Source organism: Pleurodeles waltl, chromosome 6, assembly GCF_031143425.1.
Source record: "Pleurodeles waltl isolate 20211129_DDA chromosome 6, aPleWal1.hap1.20221129, whole genome shotgun sequence".
Classification (NCBI taxonomy): domain Eukaryota; kingdom Metazoa; phylum Chordata; class Amphibia; order Caudata; family Salamandridae; genus Pleurodeles; species Pleurodeles waltl.
The window spans coordinates 42074469-42091051 of NC_090445.1; the positions used below are offsets into that span (position 1 = coordinate 42074469).

General features: G+C 44.1%; 1 protein-coding gene across 2 annotated transcripts in view; it reads left to right on the plus strand.

Moving 5' to 3' along the window:
* Positions 1–12187, plus strand: part of LOC138299137 (putative leucine-rich repeat-containing protein DDB_G0290503) — a 149403-nt gene extending 137216 nt beyond the window's left edge. For both annotated transcript variants that reach the window (XM_069237187.1, XM_069237188.1), the window contains exons 9-12: positions 6417–6617; positions 8224–8415; positions 9596–9712; positions 10366–12187. In XM_069237187.1, coding sequence (XP_069093288.1) covers positions 6417–6617; positions 8224–8415; positions 9596–9700 — 498 coding nt within the window. In that variant the 3' untranslated portion in view covers positions 9701–9712; positions 10366–12187. The remainder of the gene's footprint in view (positions 1–6416; positions 6618–8223; positions 8416–9595; positions 9713–10365) is intronic.
* The last annotated feature ends 4396 nt before the right edge of the window (positions 12188–16583 follow it).

The window sequence follows — 16583 nt, forward strand, 5'->3', positions numbered from 1 at the left end:
GGCCCTTTTCTCTATCCCCATGTCTGCCCTTCTATTCTGACACACTGCCCCTTCCTTCTATTCTGCTCTCCTGCCCGTCCCTTTCACTTAGTATTCTCCCACCTAAAATGGAATAAAATAGGAATGGATTTATTTAATTACAAAAGCAAAGAGGAGGGCTGTATGTCCAAATGCTACAGTGTTGATCGGAAAATGGTTCAAAACCATGGGCTTCACCCAAGGCCGGCCTCTCCCCTTTACGTCGCAGTTGATTTAGGAGTGCTAGCTGCTCTACAGCGTGGTTTATAGTTTAAAAAACTACGCAGTAAGACGCGCTCAGCGTTCAGTGTCATAGGGTTTTTTACATTTTTTTTTTTTTTTTTTACTTTAGGCCACTGCAGCGCGCGCTGCTGTGTAACCTGTTTTTAAAAATGAGCGTTCCTCTGTAATGTTAGTGATGCTCATGCCGAGCACTATCATACCTACGGATTGAGATTACGCTATATAAAAGCACCCCACCAAAAGTAATAAAAAAAAAAAAAAACATTTTACAACGCTATGTAACATGTTTTTTATTTATTTTTTGGGGTGCTTTTATATAGTGCAAACTCAACCAGGAGGTTTTGGATTACTTTACGCGGCCACCACTTACATTATGCAGGAACGCTTTCATTTTTAAAAACATGTTACACAGCACTGTGAGCTGCTGTGGCTTAAAGTTAAAAATAAAAAAAATAAAAGCCCTATGACGTGGTGAAAGCTGGTCGCTTATAGTACTTTTTATTTTATTTACACTTTAAGCTGTGTTGCACAGCAGCTCACGCTGCTGTGTGACATATCTAACTAACCATTGACAAAACCAATAGAATTAGCAGAGGCAAAACCTCTTGGTTTTGTCAATGCTTGTTTCTCCTTTCGATGTGTGCTGCATTCTGCAGCACCTATAGAAAGAGGAAAACACTTCCATGGGTTTCCTGCACAAAAACAAACTACATGTAACGCAGGGACCCTTGCGCCATAGAGCAAGGGTGCCTGCATTGCCGGTAGGCAGCCAAAAGAGGGCAGCGCAGGGGGAGGGGACAGAAATGCACAGTATGTTCTAAGTAAGTACGGTCCATTTCTGACCTCTCCCTGTGGTGCAGGACAGCACAACAAGGTCACTTACTGCGCTGCTATGCACCACTTTATTTTAAATGTGCCCCAAAGAGAGCTTTTTTTTTTCTTTTTTTCTTTTTTTATTCTGACATTCCTTACCTTCAGCTTTTCAGCTTTTCCCATTTTTTTTTTTATTGTTTTAATGAATATCTTGACATGCTTTGATATAATTTTAAAGTGGTAACACGTTAATCGCTTGTCCTTTTTTTCTGTAACTGTAAACCGACTAGTACAGCCGCAGTACCAAATTTCCTTTGAAGAAATGTTTCAGGATGTCCCTGAATTTCTTTTTGACCATCATCATCAACACATAGCTTTATTCGGTTACTTTCAACCATAAAAGCAAAACAACCAACGTTTAAATAAAAGAGCAAATAAGAGTTAGATTAAAAAAGATAAGAAAGAGATAAAAACATATATGTCAGCCTTAAAACACATAAAATTATTTTCCTTAAAAAAGACACCTAACCCCCTAATACCTAACATTTAAATTAAACATGGGGTTTTCTTTCAGTCTAGGTGTGTATTTAAAATTTGGCAGCTAAAACACTTTAAGCATTTGGTCCTCATCATCATTGTTTCCCCAAAAGTTTTGTACGTATATGCCAAGCAGCTACAATATACTTGCTGACCGCACAAGATGGAGGGAGAGAAGTTTCCCTCATCATGATCCTTAAGGCAACAATACAGTGTCTTGTCCCCATATTACTGCACACAGATCGTAACCACTTCCGACGCGCAATCAAATAAGCAGGGCATATAAACATGAAATGTACAATAGATTCCGAAATTTGATTGCAGCTCGGGCAAGTGTCAGGACTTGGGATCGTACTCTGCGTACTGCCATAGGACTTAAGAGGCAGACAACCATATCTGAACTGAATATATAGACTCTTACTTAATGGATCAAGAATTGTATCCATAAATGGTTCCAAATATGGATACCATTTAAAGTCAAAGAATTGTGACGTCAATCTGCTGTGTGTTGTGCACAGCAGATAGTTTTCCCTGACATGTATCCAGTAAACAGTTTTCAGATGATTCTTCTGATCCTTCCTTATACTTTCTGGATGACTCCAAAACTCACTAATACCCAATCTATGAAACCATTTTGAGATGTGGTTAAACCAGGAAATGTTAAGTACATTTGGTCTGTCTAGAATGTCTTGAATAGACTCCTTGTATGTGGATAGCTCAGGGGTGGTCCATACACGGACCCAGAAAAGCAATGGTCGTAGGGCAATTACATCTGAAATGCGTGGTAGGTCGAGGTCCCAGAACATTGGCAGCAGTGGGGTACTGCGAGGACAGGCCAAGATTGACCTTACAAAGTTGTTTTCCCCCACTGCTAGCTTGCCAATGTTCGAGGGCCCCCAAATTTCTGCCCCATAGACGGCAGCGCTCTGTGCCTTTGCTCGGTAAATTTTAATAGTTGGAGTAATCACTCTCTCAGAGGTGGACTTGTGGAAGCGTAAAATGGCCCCAGATCTCTGTGCCAGAAGAGCTAAGCTTTTATCGATTTGGGGCCCCCAATACAGGTTGTTGCTAATTCTCACCCCCAAATAATCTATGGAGCTTACCATACCTAGGGGGGTTCCATTATAGAAAATTGAGTATCTCTTTGTGGGACCACAGCCCAGGGTCATGAGTTTGGTTTTGCTGTGGTTGAGTTCAAGCCCACAGTCAACACAGAATGAACTAAACTTATCCACAAGTACCTGGAGACCCATAGGAGTTCTGGAGATCAGGAGGGAATCATCAGCAAATAGCAAAATTGGAATTTTATGGTTATTCAAGGATGGAGCATCATTTTGGCAGTTGGTAACGACTTGCACCACCTCATTGATAAACAATGTAAATAACGTTGGGGCAAGAACACAGCCCTGACGCACTCCTCTCCTAATCTCTATTTTATCGGTGAGTTCCCCCTGATTACCCCATCTAACTTGTGCAAATGTTTTTTCATGTAATCTTTTAATTAAATGCACTAAGTTTCCTGGGGTACCGATTTTATTTAATACTCCCCAAAGTTTCTCTCTTGGGACAAGATCAAATGCAGATCTCAGATCTACAAAGGCAACAAAGTTTTTGCTTGGATAGAGTGACATACTTCCAAAATAATAATGACAGTCTGAAGACTTGGTCCATGGTATTAGTTTTGGGCCGAAAACCGGCCTGTAAGGGGGATAAGATTTGGTTGTCTTGGATCCAATCGATAAGCATATTTAAGACTTGCTTAGCAAACGTCTTCTGAAGGATGTCAATAAGGCTGATTGGACGGTAGTTTGCAGGTGAACCTACATCACCCTTTTTATAAATCGGTATTATTTCTGCGCCACGCCAAGAATCTGGAATAGGGCTACCAGCTGCTATGGCATTAGACAATAAATTGATGTACCATGCCCATATCTTTGGTTCTGATTTAAACAGGTCCCCTGGGATCTTATCTGGACCAGGGGCTTTTGCTGGCCTCAAAGAATTGATTGCAGCTATTGTTTCGGCTAAGGTAAAAACCATGCTCTCAGTTGAGGTCATGTTAACAGCCCAACACTCATCGTATCCAGGATCCACCGGAGCTTGCGGTGCGGGCAGAGCGTATATTCCAGAAAAATAGGACACCCATCTTTCGGGCTGTATATACATACCGATATCATCATTGCCCCTTTTCGCACTAGAGGTCAACAGCCGCCAGAAGGAACTATCATCTTTGTATTTGACTGCTGCAAGCAGCTTCTGCCATATCTCATTATCCCAGTCTTTTTTTGCTTGTTTCAGGGCGTTAGCATACCTACGTCGGGCCTCTTTAATAGCCACTTGAGTAGAGTTTTTTACAGCCTTGTTTAGATTAGATCTTGCTCGCACACAGTCTTGATTATACCAATCCCTTCGGGGGGTATCAGCTGGTCTCGATTTGGAAGGGGTTTCCCTATAGAAGATACCTTGTAGGGAATCCACCAATTTAATGTGGATAGACATAATAGGAATGCCAGGGGCTTCTTGATCCTCGTAATCTATGAAGAGTTTTAAAAATAATGAATGACAATCGTTTTAGCACTAATATGCCTACTGGGAGGAAGCCCTACTTTCAGTTACAATTTCTTTTTTCCTTAAATGCGTGGGAATTACCCAGGGGTGAGTTTTCTTAGAAGCTACACAGATGATGGCATTCACCCCTCAAGAGTGTTTTACTCAGTCGGTTTACATAGCCATTTTGTGTACAGTCTTCCTGCGAAATGGCTAGTCCCCTATTGCACCCCCTTAGGAGAAGATAGTAAGACAATATATAAGCAAAGAGGCAAGAATGTAGATTTTTTTTTTTTAAATTAACAAACTTTATTGAATTTTCGCATCTGTATAGAAGGACACATAGGTTACATTCCACATGTAATCACTGGATAGTTACTTTAACCAATTAAACCTGAGGCACAATAGTTTGTGAACACGTGATATTTCTAGATCCGATGCTCCCACTTCCTTCATTTCAGCTCTACAGGATCTGTCCCAGCCATCCCCCCACACACAACCTTGTTTCCTAGGGCAACCCCTAGCCTCGTAAACCGCTTTCTCGGGTTGAGAACACCAGTCGACTCCTCTGCCCCACTGCTTCAAGGTAGGGGGAAGAAGGTTTTTCCAGTGAGCAGCGATATCACGCTTGACAATCAGTAGGGCTGTTGTAAAGAGTTTTCAGTCCTTGTGCCCTCCTCGCCTTCCTGGACCCCCAGCAGAATCACCAGGGGGGATAGGGGAACCTCCCAACCCAAGGTCTCGGTGAGTTCCACTGTAATAGCAGACCAATATCTTTGCATCTCAGGGCATACCCAAGCCATATGATAAGTCGTCTGGGTGGTTTTGCATCAGGGGTAGCCAGGTTCAGAAAGTAGACCCGCCCAGTGTAATTTCTGTGGTGTCAAATAAGCACTGTGTAAATAATAGGTTTGAATCAGCCACAGTTGAGGGGATAGTGAGAGTTCTGGGTGCCATCTGGACATCTCTCCTGTCGTCATCTTCGAGAGGGCCCACCCATCCTTCCCAGTGGGCTCCAAGTCGATCTAAGCTGCCTGGGGTGTTCGTGAGGAGTATGCAATAGATTTGGGATATTTTCACCCCTCCCCACTGAACCCATAAGGAGTTTAGCTTCTAAAGGACTAAAATGCAGGATTAGGTCAGTGTGCGGGACTTGTGCATCGAGAGCGTGTCATCGTGCATATTTATTACGAAGATCTTGGAACGACTTCATGTGCGTTCCTATCCATATGAACCCAGTAGCGATAGCCCTATAAGGTCCCATCTTTTAAGTTCCTGTAGTTTTGTGAATTCACTGAGCCAGGTACCATACCAAAGGGGATTTTGTTTTGTGAGTACGTTTGCCCATTGAATGGGTCTTAGTGCAGCTCTCCAGGGGGACAGCGCCAGGCTAGTGATGGAGACAGTGCCTCAGGGGATTGGAGAACCATATAGCATGTCTAGGATCTGGGGGAATCTCATAAGTGATAATTCTAGATTGTAGGTGGGATCTGACCAACCACCTTTAAACCAGTCGGGCACTACCACAAGATGAAGAATGTAGAATGTTAAAGGGAACTGGAAATTGTGTGGTGTTGAAGATATTGTGGTAATGTAAGTTTGAGGCCACTAGAACTACAATATTCTGTTTCTGATCTGTAAATGGCAAATAAAGATTCTAATCAATAAATTTCAAACTCCAGTTCACTTTTCGAAATACTGTATGTTAACTAGAGTTTTCATTCTTTATTACTAAATGGTAGCTAATTTCTCAAATGAGGTTTAATTATACAACACTGTAGCCTTACAGCCCACTGCCCAGGGGTATACCGGTTGTTAAGGGCCTTGAACCCAGGTTATGGGCCTGAGACGCAGGTGGGCCTATAACAAGGGAGAGGGCCTTTAACAACTGGTATAGCCTGAGGTAGAAGGGCTATGGGGCTATTAGAACATTTCACCCACTGAGGATAGAATGTTCTAAATTAAAAAAGGGAAAAACATGAAGACAAACATTGGAATGTTGGAGCTCTGGGCTTATATCAGCCAGTAAAAGCCCAGAGCACTCCATCGTCTCCAGTGGAACTCCCGACATTCCAATGTTCTAATAGACAAGAGCAGGGAAGACGTTCCTGCTTCTCACCACCAGATGGCAGGCTATAGCCCGGGTGTAATTCACTTATATCGCCACTTGAAGTCACATCATGACACAGCTGCCACTTCACCTCTTGGCACGTGAGGCTTCTTTCTTTAGATCTTGTGTTCTCTTCCAATCTCTCCAGGCTCTGGCAGACTCGCTGATTGGTCAAGATCTGAGCAGTACGGAGGCACCGCCATCCTCCAGGCTCCTCGTCAGTCAGCTACAGGAGAAGGAAAGGCTCCTACTCCGAGCTCAGGAGGAAAAGTCTCAACAGAACTTGGTTCATCAACAGGAAGTCCAGAAGCTTCTCATCGCTGTGGCTAAAAAAGATGAACTGCTTGCGGTAAGCGAACGCTAGTGCAACCACTACGTCAACACAAAATGGCTGCTCCCTTCTATTGCTGGTTTTATGTGAAATCCTCTAGTCCTTTCAAGGTGACCAGACTTGTACCACATACAACTGAATTTAGAATCTTTGTGCCTAAGCAGAATTATTGAACTGTCCATATCAAAGTCTTGATTGACTAATCAGTGCCCCTGATTCCTGTTGGCTCTGTGGCTGGAGGACAACTGAAATCAAGAATTCAGAATGGTTAACAGGGATGGTAACTCAATGAAAGATACTTTAAATGCCCGGAAAGGCATTGAGCCTTTATGATATTTACACTCGGGGATATTCTGTACCTTTAGATTTTATTGGCTGTTCTAATTAAGTCCTAATGTGTAGTACATTTGCTTTATATGATTTACAGGTTTGCACAGCAAAAATGAAAAAGCAAGAGCCTGTTTGGAAACAGTATTAAAATGTGGCCCTAGTGACTTATAATGGATGGAGTAACCATGTGTTATTCACATCATTAGAAGGGTGGTACCCAATAAACCCAGAGCTGATGCACTCCAGGTAGTTCGTGAGTACCAAAGTACCTCACAAATTTCCTCTGTGTATCACGGGCTGGCAGTAGTCACAGTCCAGGATGCCAGGGGTGCTGGCAGGAGTAATGGCACCAGCCATTGGCACACAAGATGTTGACAAAGAGTGCTGTATCTTGACACTGGCAGGTTTGGCACTGCTGAGGGCATATATCAGGCACTGTTTCACAGAGTGAGGCAAAGCGGTCCAAGAGGAGGGTGTGGATGTCTGGCAGCTTTTGCAGTGCCCCTGAATTACAGGCCTTACCAGGGTCCTGCTCCCGACACATCTTCTTTCAACTGATGCTGCAGAGCTTTCTCTTGGACCCCGGCTGGTAAAAACGTACTGGTTCTAGGAAGCCACCATCTACCAAAAACATGGGATACTGGCAGGAAGCTAATGATCAATTAAAGTTACTTGCATTGATTTTTAAGTTTTGCAAGAATTGGTTTTACTTGGTGCTGCCCGTCTGTTTTTTGGAAGGCCTTCAGCTTCTATTACAGGAAGTGACGTCAGAAGAGGGCAGGGTGAGCAAGCTGTAGCTCAATTACAGCAGCAACAATAAAACCATAAAATAAAATATTCCAGGTAAAGGCTGTTGGGAAGTATGTGCAAATAAATATTTTTGGTTTGCAACTTTACTCATGCTAATTGTCAGGATATAGCCCTTTTGTCACCTACAGAATCATATTTCATAGGTTGGCCCCAAAGTGGAGGGCAGCTCAGGAGAAAAGGGTAAATATGTGATAAACGAAAATATATGTTTTTGGCTCCAGTTATCATTCAGGGCCCGCACTTGAAAGATCACCAAGAACAGAAGCAGCACATGACCTCTTTGCTTGAACGCTGGAGATCAAGTTGGCGTAATCAGGAACATCTTTTCTTCCCTGCTGCATCACTTCCTTCCAGCTGATCGTCCAGTGCAATGTTACATTTTCCATGTGAAAGAACGTTTTGGTGTTGAATGATATCAGAGAAAGCGACTCTGCAGGTGTAACTTATGTTTTTTTAACCTGTGTCCACCTCTTCTGACATCTAGGAACAACTGCAGAACTTTAACCAAACTCTGGAATCCCAAAGGCTGGAGGCCCAAGATCTGCGGCATCGATTGGCGACCAAGGAACAGGAGCTGTGCAAACGCAGAAGCCAGGACTCGAACGCCACCCAGGAAAAGATGTGTGAGCTGAGCCGCCTTGCCTGCCTGGTGGATGAAAAGGACCATACTATCATGGTACAGGCGGGGTTGGGGGTAATCCATACCTGTGAAATGTTTGTCGCCCTACCACAGTGTGGGACAAGTGTTGTTCATTCATTTTGCTATGTCCCTCCTACAGTTTGCTTTTTTTGTGGGAGTTGTGTAGGCTGAAGCAAGGCACATTGGATGAGGCCTGTAGATTACAGAACTCCTGAGGTAGCGGTGGCCTAAGGGAGACCCAGGAGGATGTGTAGGTGGAGACCTCGGGTCAAAGGTGCACTGAGGTAGAGTGTAGTGAGGCCTTGAAGCACAACGAGAGGCTGGGGGTTGTAAACAAAGGATAGACTTGAAGATGTAGTGGAAGCTGGTAAGGTCCTTAGATGGCTAAAAAGCTGCATATGTGTGTAGGACTTCCAAGTCCCTTCAAAGCAGGCAATTCCAATGCCTCCTGTAACATTGAACTTGCTCAGTCTTCGCTTAGTCATTGGCCTTGTGCAATGAGTTCTCCTGGGCCTTTCTGAAATTAGTTACTGTGGCACGAGGGGCAATTAATTGGGAGGGTGTAATAGGAGAGATGGCGCGTGAAGACGCTGGGAAGTGTGGAGGTCTCAAAGGAGAGAAGATGGAAAGAACGTGGGTGGTAAAGGAGGGTATGAACGGGGAATACTTGAACTTAAGCTAAGGTGAGAAGGAGTACTGCTGGTTTCAGAAATAAATTCAGATTCAATAAATTCAGATTCAATAGTGGAAAAGAAGGATGTCCTAAGCAAAGAGTTGAGAAGAAAGCAGGAAGGGGGTGAGGGGATCGGTCAGAAGATAGTGCAAAAAGACAGAAAGAACTAGACAGTTCACTTAGGAAATGCAGATGGACTCTGGAAAGAGATTGAGAAAGCAGTATATACATTTATGGTGAGTTTGCCGGAGAGACTGAGTGTAACAAATTTTTGTTTCGTTTATTTATATAGCACATAATGCATGAATTTTAGTTTCAAAGCGCTTACTCTCTGAAGTCAGCCATTACAAGTAACCAGTAATCAGCAATATAACCCACTAAAATCTGATATATGCAGTAAACATAGTAGAAAAATGTGTAACCACTGAAATAGTCTTCAATTGACCATTAAAACTATTACTTAGGTGGAAGTGCCGTGTGCTCCCGCATGGCTGCCAGTGTTTTCAGTTTCGGATCTGACTTTTCTGTCTTCCCATTGATCAGAAATTTCTTCAAGACTCCTTGGAAAAAGACCGCCTTATTGGGAAGCTGCAGGACAAGTTGCGTGAAGCCCTGAGACAGAGCACAGTAATAAAGCCTGAAGTCTGAACAAACAGAACGGTAATTACCTCCTCCTGACTTTCACTGTGGATGGGTTGGTGGTTGTTTACAAAATGCAGTCCCTGAGGTCAGTCATCAGCGGGTGCTTCAGGCATTGCCTTCCCCTGGAGTCCAGTTCTGGCCGCAATGTGTCCCCACTTGTCGGTCAGTTCCAGGAATGTAACCAAACCTGCACCAGACCCGTTGTCCCTTTAGTGGCCCAACTCTCTCACGAAGTCTCCAACACGCCTGAAAATCTATTTCTGCACGATATGGAGAAGGCTGTTGGGCACCTACTGCTGTTCTCAGATCTGGACATTCTGTCTTAGTTGGCTCACAACTACCTTTATAACTTTCACTTCCTTGGGTCAAGGTCCTTTATAGCCCGTGCAAGTGAACAAGATGCTTCCTCTGGTTCCTTGGGGATTGTGGATGTTTGCCTCAGCTATTAAGTGGTCTGTCCCGTTTTCCCCAATTTAGCCTCTTTGTTAGGCCACATTTTACAAACCAGTGAGAAAACACAGCCCTTGTACCCAATGCTCTCTTGTGGCTCTTGGTCATTTGTTGAAAGCATCCATCTTTTTATGATTCTGTTCAAAGTCTTTAAGTTCAAGTAACAGTTTGCAATATACAACTCAATCAACTAATCTAGTGTATCTTACTTCATGCCGCAGGCAATGAGCAACACTGCCAAAGAGACCACCCTTCCCAGCAGGATTGGGAGAACCAGTGTGAAGGTCTTCTTCGATTCCTCCGGTGCTTCCAGACCTGCTTGCTCTAGACCCTTGCCCTCACCAAGAGAGAAAATAACTCCAATTGTGACTTTTCCTTGGATTCACTCTTCTTTTCAGAATCTACCTTGGATTCACTCTGCCTTTCAGAATCTACATTGGGTTCACTCTTCCTTTTAGGATCTACATGTGTCATTGTTGTTCCCAACACCAGTACATCCTCTTTAGATGGGACTTTGTTCCTTTGTTCTCTCTGTTAACACAAGGCCATGGGTGGGCTCACCAGTCTCTTTGGTGTGTTAGGTTTACCAGAAGGGTACCTCCATCTCCAATTATGGTGGATCTGCAGAGAGAATCTGGCTCTAAATGGTCACAGATGCCAGTGGGATGGACTAATAGCATGCCAGTAGGCCACTGGCACAAGATGCTAAATACAGTGTCCAGGTGGCCTTTTTCCTTACATCAGCAAATGCTGATGTGGTGCTCAGGGGCTAGGAAACTAGTTTCGCTTCTGACACATTGAGTAACCTTTTGGTTACAGCTTCTTTTCCATAATTAAGTTGTTGGATCTGGCACAAGTCTGGGTAAGTCTTTGGGATGTGGTAAAAGGGAAAATTCTCTAGTTGATCATTTAGAAGTGATGCTGGTCACTGTGTTGAAGTGAACCTTTGGTGATGGGTCACTAATGCACATATTTGACTGCCCCATTGGGAATGGGCTATGATTCATATGTTTGAAAAGACACTAGTGTTTAAGTTGCACTTGGGCACTACAGCAGGGCACACCTCTCCATTTTGCAGTTAGTCATCGGGAAGGCACATGTATGTCAGGACGTTGAAGTAACACTGCCAGCCTCCACGCGGAGGTTATGGGTTATTGAAACAGAAAATGCTTCTCCAGTTTGGAAACTGCAAATTGAAGTGGGACACTACTCTGTTGGGTTGCACCACTGAATTGACACACTCATTAACACTCTATAACAAGTCACTCTTCTTCAAGCTCATGGTAAAGAAGGTGATCAGAGCATAAGCACTTAACACATATTTGGGATAGAGTCACAGGTGTGGCACAAACCTCCTTCATAGTCAAAATGATTTGTAGTGGGAGGAAGTCGACTTGTTGATGCATTTAATGCTTTGAAACAGGCCAGGTTGTTCATCTTTTTTAAGTGCACTTTGCCAAAGTTATCTCATGTCTATAGCGAGTTACCCAAGCATATACAATGGGAATTTTAAATAGTTTCTTTGTAATAGATTAAACAAGTCAATTTTTATAAAAGTTTCTTGGGGTCAATGAGAATTCACTGCCTGGTAAATTATTTATTAATTGTGGGTAATTTATTTTGCTTTTGTGCATTGGGGAAGGTACTGTCTGCGTGAAAGTTGCTATAGGCACCCTAAGACAACCAATCACTGCCTTTTCTTGGTATGTGCTAAGTGGATGAGTAAATGCGGCTTTCTGTGTAAGCGCGTCTTGTGGTGGGGGTCTCAACTCTGATGATTTTAGTGAATCGCAACCTCTTGTCTCCAACTGGAATGCTAAAACCAGTAGTTGGTGCATGATTTGACACTGATTTTGGTCTGGGAAGGAGATAGTACGATTGCAAGAGCTGTTGTAGAGCTCTCACAGCTGTGCTTTTCACTACATTCCATGAGAGCATGTGACCACGGGTTATGATGAAATGTTACATGCTGCCACTTTTTAACTTGCAACATAAAGCACGAAATAATGTACATGCAAATAAACTATTTTGTGATCCGTTAATGGCCATGTTGGTTTGTGTTCAACTATTTCAAATATGTGTTATGTTCCAACTATCATTGCTCTAAAATGTGTCGTCTGTCTATTCCTGTCTCTCCTGTTTTAGCCTCAGTTAAGGTTTTTGTCTGATCCATAGGGGCTGTCTACTCTCTAGATCTCATACTGCTGCCTTCTACACTACAGCTCTCATACGGCTGCCTTCTACACTACAGCTCTCATACGGCTGCCTTCTACACTACAGCTCTCATACGGCTGCCTTCTACACTACAGCTCTCATACGGCTGCCTTCTACACTACAGCTCTCATACGGCTGCCTTCTACACTACAGCTCTCATACGGCTGCCTTCTACACTACAGCTCTCATACGGTTGCCTTCTACACTACAGCTCTCATACGGTTGCCTTCTACACTACGCCTCTCATACGGCTGCCTTCTACACTACAGCTCTCATACTGCTGCTTTCTTCTCTGCAGTCCTCAGACTGCCCAGGAGGCACTTTTACTCCCTCAGGCGACATTCTCAGCTGCAGATTTTCTCCAGGAGGGCTGTGTATTGCTCTTACTCAAACTTAGAGGACACAATAACAAAAGAATGCAGCACTCTTAGTCTAAATAATAAATTTATTGAGGCACTTCCCAGATGTCAAATAAAAGCACTCAAATATATATAAATGAGCATACATTGCAAGTGAAATAAGACATGTGTGTAGGAAACAGGCTCCGTATATACTATATTAAAGTGAGATATAGTGTGCACAGAGTCCATGGGTTCCCCAGAGGCAATAGTAGATAATACTAATGCTCTATTTGTGGTAGTCTGGTCGAGCAGTTAGGCTTATCAGAGGGCAGTGTTAAGCATTTGTTGTACACACACAAGCAATAGAAGAAACACACACTCAATGACTTAACTCCAGACCAATAGGATTTTATATAGGAAAATATCTTTTGTCAATTTATTTCTAAAACCACAAGTTTCAGTTTGCAGGTAAATACATTAAATGAAAGGTACTTTGCATAGGTAAGTGCAGGACTTTGAATCGAATCTACAATACATACAATTTTCTTTAAAATGGCAAAAAGCCATTTTAAAAGTAGACAGTGCAATTTTCAACAGTTCATGGGGAGGAAAGTAAAGTACATTTTCTGAGGTAAGTAATAAACTTACAGGTTTAGTCTTCAGGGCAGAGGTAGCCCACCTTTAGGGGTTCAAGATAACCCCAAGCACCCAGCAACACTGGGCCGGTTAGGTGCAGATGTCAAACAAGAGCCCAAAAAACGTGGGCTCCTAGGGAGATCGGGGGTACTCCGTTTCCGGGCTGCTTGCAGGTAAGTACCCACGTTGTCTGAGGGAAGACCAGGGGGGGGTTAGAGGAACACTGGAGGGGCTCCAAGTAGGCACCAATCCCACACCCTCAGTGGCACAGGGGCGGACGGGTGCAGAGTGCCAACAGGGCTTTGGGTTTCCAACTGAACTCTATGAGGAGACCCTGGGGGTCACTTAGGCACTGCAGGCAAGGCACCGACTGGTTAGGGAACAGGGCCGCCTGCTGGTCGTAGCTGCACTGGTAGTGGTCGGTTTCTCTATAGTCTGGGGGCTGCGGGGGCAGTGCTTCTCCAGGCGTTGGATATCTTCGTCGCAGTCAGGGGGGGTCCCCTAGATTCCCTCTGCAGTCGTTGTGGAGAGGTCAGCCCATGGTGGACTCTTGGTCGGAATCGCCTGGGGATCCTCTCTGGCTAGTTGGGCCACCTGGACACGGGCCGTGGGCGTCCGGTACAGAGTGGTTTAGGACTCACGCTTCTGGAGTCAGAGTCCTTTAGAAGCAGTTTCTTCTTCTTTCTTGTTGGACGAGTCCGCTATCCACGGAGTTGTTTAGTCCTCTGTGATGCAGGCAGCCCTCTGGAGGCTTTTCGGGGGTCGCTGGGCCTGCAGAACTTGTTGCTCTTATTTTGCAACTTTTTTGAAGCAGGAGACAGGCCGGTTGGGCTGGGGGCGAGCCGGTTGTTGTATTGTATTGTGCAGCTTGTATAGAGCGCATTCCGGCAAAAAGCGTCGAAGCGCTAGTTCTTATGAGTTATAGGTAGACTGAAACCCTCCCTGGTAATGGTAACTAAAAATCCAACATAATGCGAAAAGAGCCAAGTTTTTATTTTCTTTCTAAAAACAAAAAACGTCTCTGTCTGTCTAATCGTCAGTGGTAGCAAATTCTAGAGTCTGGCCGCCTCCAGTGAGAAGGCTCTATCCCCCCACTTGACCCTGTATCAGCGGGGTACCGAAATAAGATGACTGGACGAAGATCTAAGAGTCCTAGATGGTAAATAAGGTTGGAAGACTGAACACAAATACTCAAAGCCCTCTAGGTGATAGGCCTTATAAGTTAGGCAGAGAGATTTAAACTTGATCCTTTTATCGACAGATAGCCAGTGAAGCTGTTTAAGACAGCTACTGGCGGAGGATAAACGGGGAAGATTCAAAATCAAGCGAGCCGCCGCATTTTGGATGAGTTGCAATTTATGAAGGGCGGATTTGCTGATATTAAGCAATAGAGCGGTGCAGTACTCCAGTCTAGATATAACAAGTGCCAGGACCACTGGAACTTTCAGATTTTTAAGCAAAAATGGAAGAATTTTCTTCAGGGTTTTCAAAGCCCAAAAGCAGCCTTTAATCGTCTGATTAACCTGTTGGTCAAAGGAAAGGGAGCTGTCAAAAAACATCCCCAGATTTCTAGCTGAGGTGTCAAGAATGACATAAGGATATCCAGTGCTTTGTCTCTAACTCCTGCCTGATACAGAAGCTGATTAAGGAGTTGCGGTGTTATAGTGTCAAATGCTGCTGACAAGTCGAGCAATACAAGAATGGTGCCCCTCCCCCTTATCAACTCTTCTGCAAATAATATCCGCCGAAGATAACAATGCAGTTTCCGTACTGTGAGCTCGCCGGAATCCATGCTGAGAAGGATCCAAACTGCCATTCGCCCATAAAAAGTCTGCTAATTCCTTATTCAAGTGCCTTTCCAGGATCTTAGCTAGGGTCGGTAATAAAGAAATTGGTCGAAGGTTAGTCAGGTCCATTGCATCCTTGCCTGGTTTCTTACTTAAGGGGATTGCAATGGATTCTTTCTAGGTATCAGGAAAGTGTCCTTCCTGCAGGATATCAGCATATACTGGTTCCAAGGCCGTGGGGTTCAAATCGGGGAATAACTTGAGAATCCGCAGGGGGGGCAAGAATTGTTCGGAGATCCAGATTTTACGACGGCCAGTAATTCGGCTATTCTTTTAACCAGTAAAGGTTGAAAGCAATTCAGCCTATTGGCAGCGTTAGGGGGAAGAGAATCCTCCAGCAAGCCCCCCTCCAGTTCCGGAGTAATTTGTGGGAAATTCGCCTGTAGTTGCATGATTTTGTTTTTAAAGAAATCTGCAACTTTTCGGCAGAAAGTATCTGAGTTCTCTAAACTGAGGGGTGGGGGTGGTGAAATAAGTGAGCGGACTACCTTAAACAGTTCCTTCGGTTCGCTCTGTGCCTCTCTAATGATGCGGGAGAAATATTCTGTTTTCGCTGATCTAATGGCCAGTTTATAGTTCTCCAAGGTATTCCTAAGTTTGTCCCTCTCCGTGATGGTTTTATTGAGCTGCCATTTACGTTCCTGTCTGCGGTAAATTCTCTGTAGATTCTGCAGTTCCTCGGAATACCATGGGGCGGAGAGCGAGCGTCCTTGTTTTGGTAGAAATGGAGCCATGGGCGCTAAAGTGTCAATAGCAATTCTTGTTCCCGTTTCAAAGATCTCCAGATTCGAACGAGCCAGAGCTTTCGCCTGTTCCCATCCTGACTTAAGAGCCAAGGCCAGGCTAGTCTCATATACCTTGTGCCAAGGTCTCCTAAGTTTTGACACAGGGCAAATTTCAGTAACCGCCTCTGTGCCAGCTAACGTAAAGGACAATAAATGGTGGTCAGTCCAGTCCAGGACCCTATTAACTGGCCTGGTACTATTTTCATGCCGAAGGAAGATACCATCCAACATTTGCCCAGTGCAATGTGATGGAGTACGATCCCCATGGCCAATCCAGACTCATCATCAAGCTCAAAAATCCACAGATAACTGGATCGGACTGATCTTCTAAATGAAGGTTGAAGTCGCCCAAGAAAATTGCTTTGGAAGACAGAATCATGGGTTCCAGTATGGAGGGCCAGGCCGATAAGAAGTCCTTCTTGGGACCAGGTGGTCTATATTGTAGTAGCATGATTGTGCGCTGGGGGTAAATCTTAAAGAATGCTCCTTCACAGATGGCCTGGCTGATATTGAGCCCCTCCAGCGTACAGCAGAAATGATTCTTAAAGATAACTGCCAGTCCACCACCTCTCTTCTCCAGCCTATCTAACCTGGAGAAAGAGTACCCAATGGGTGA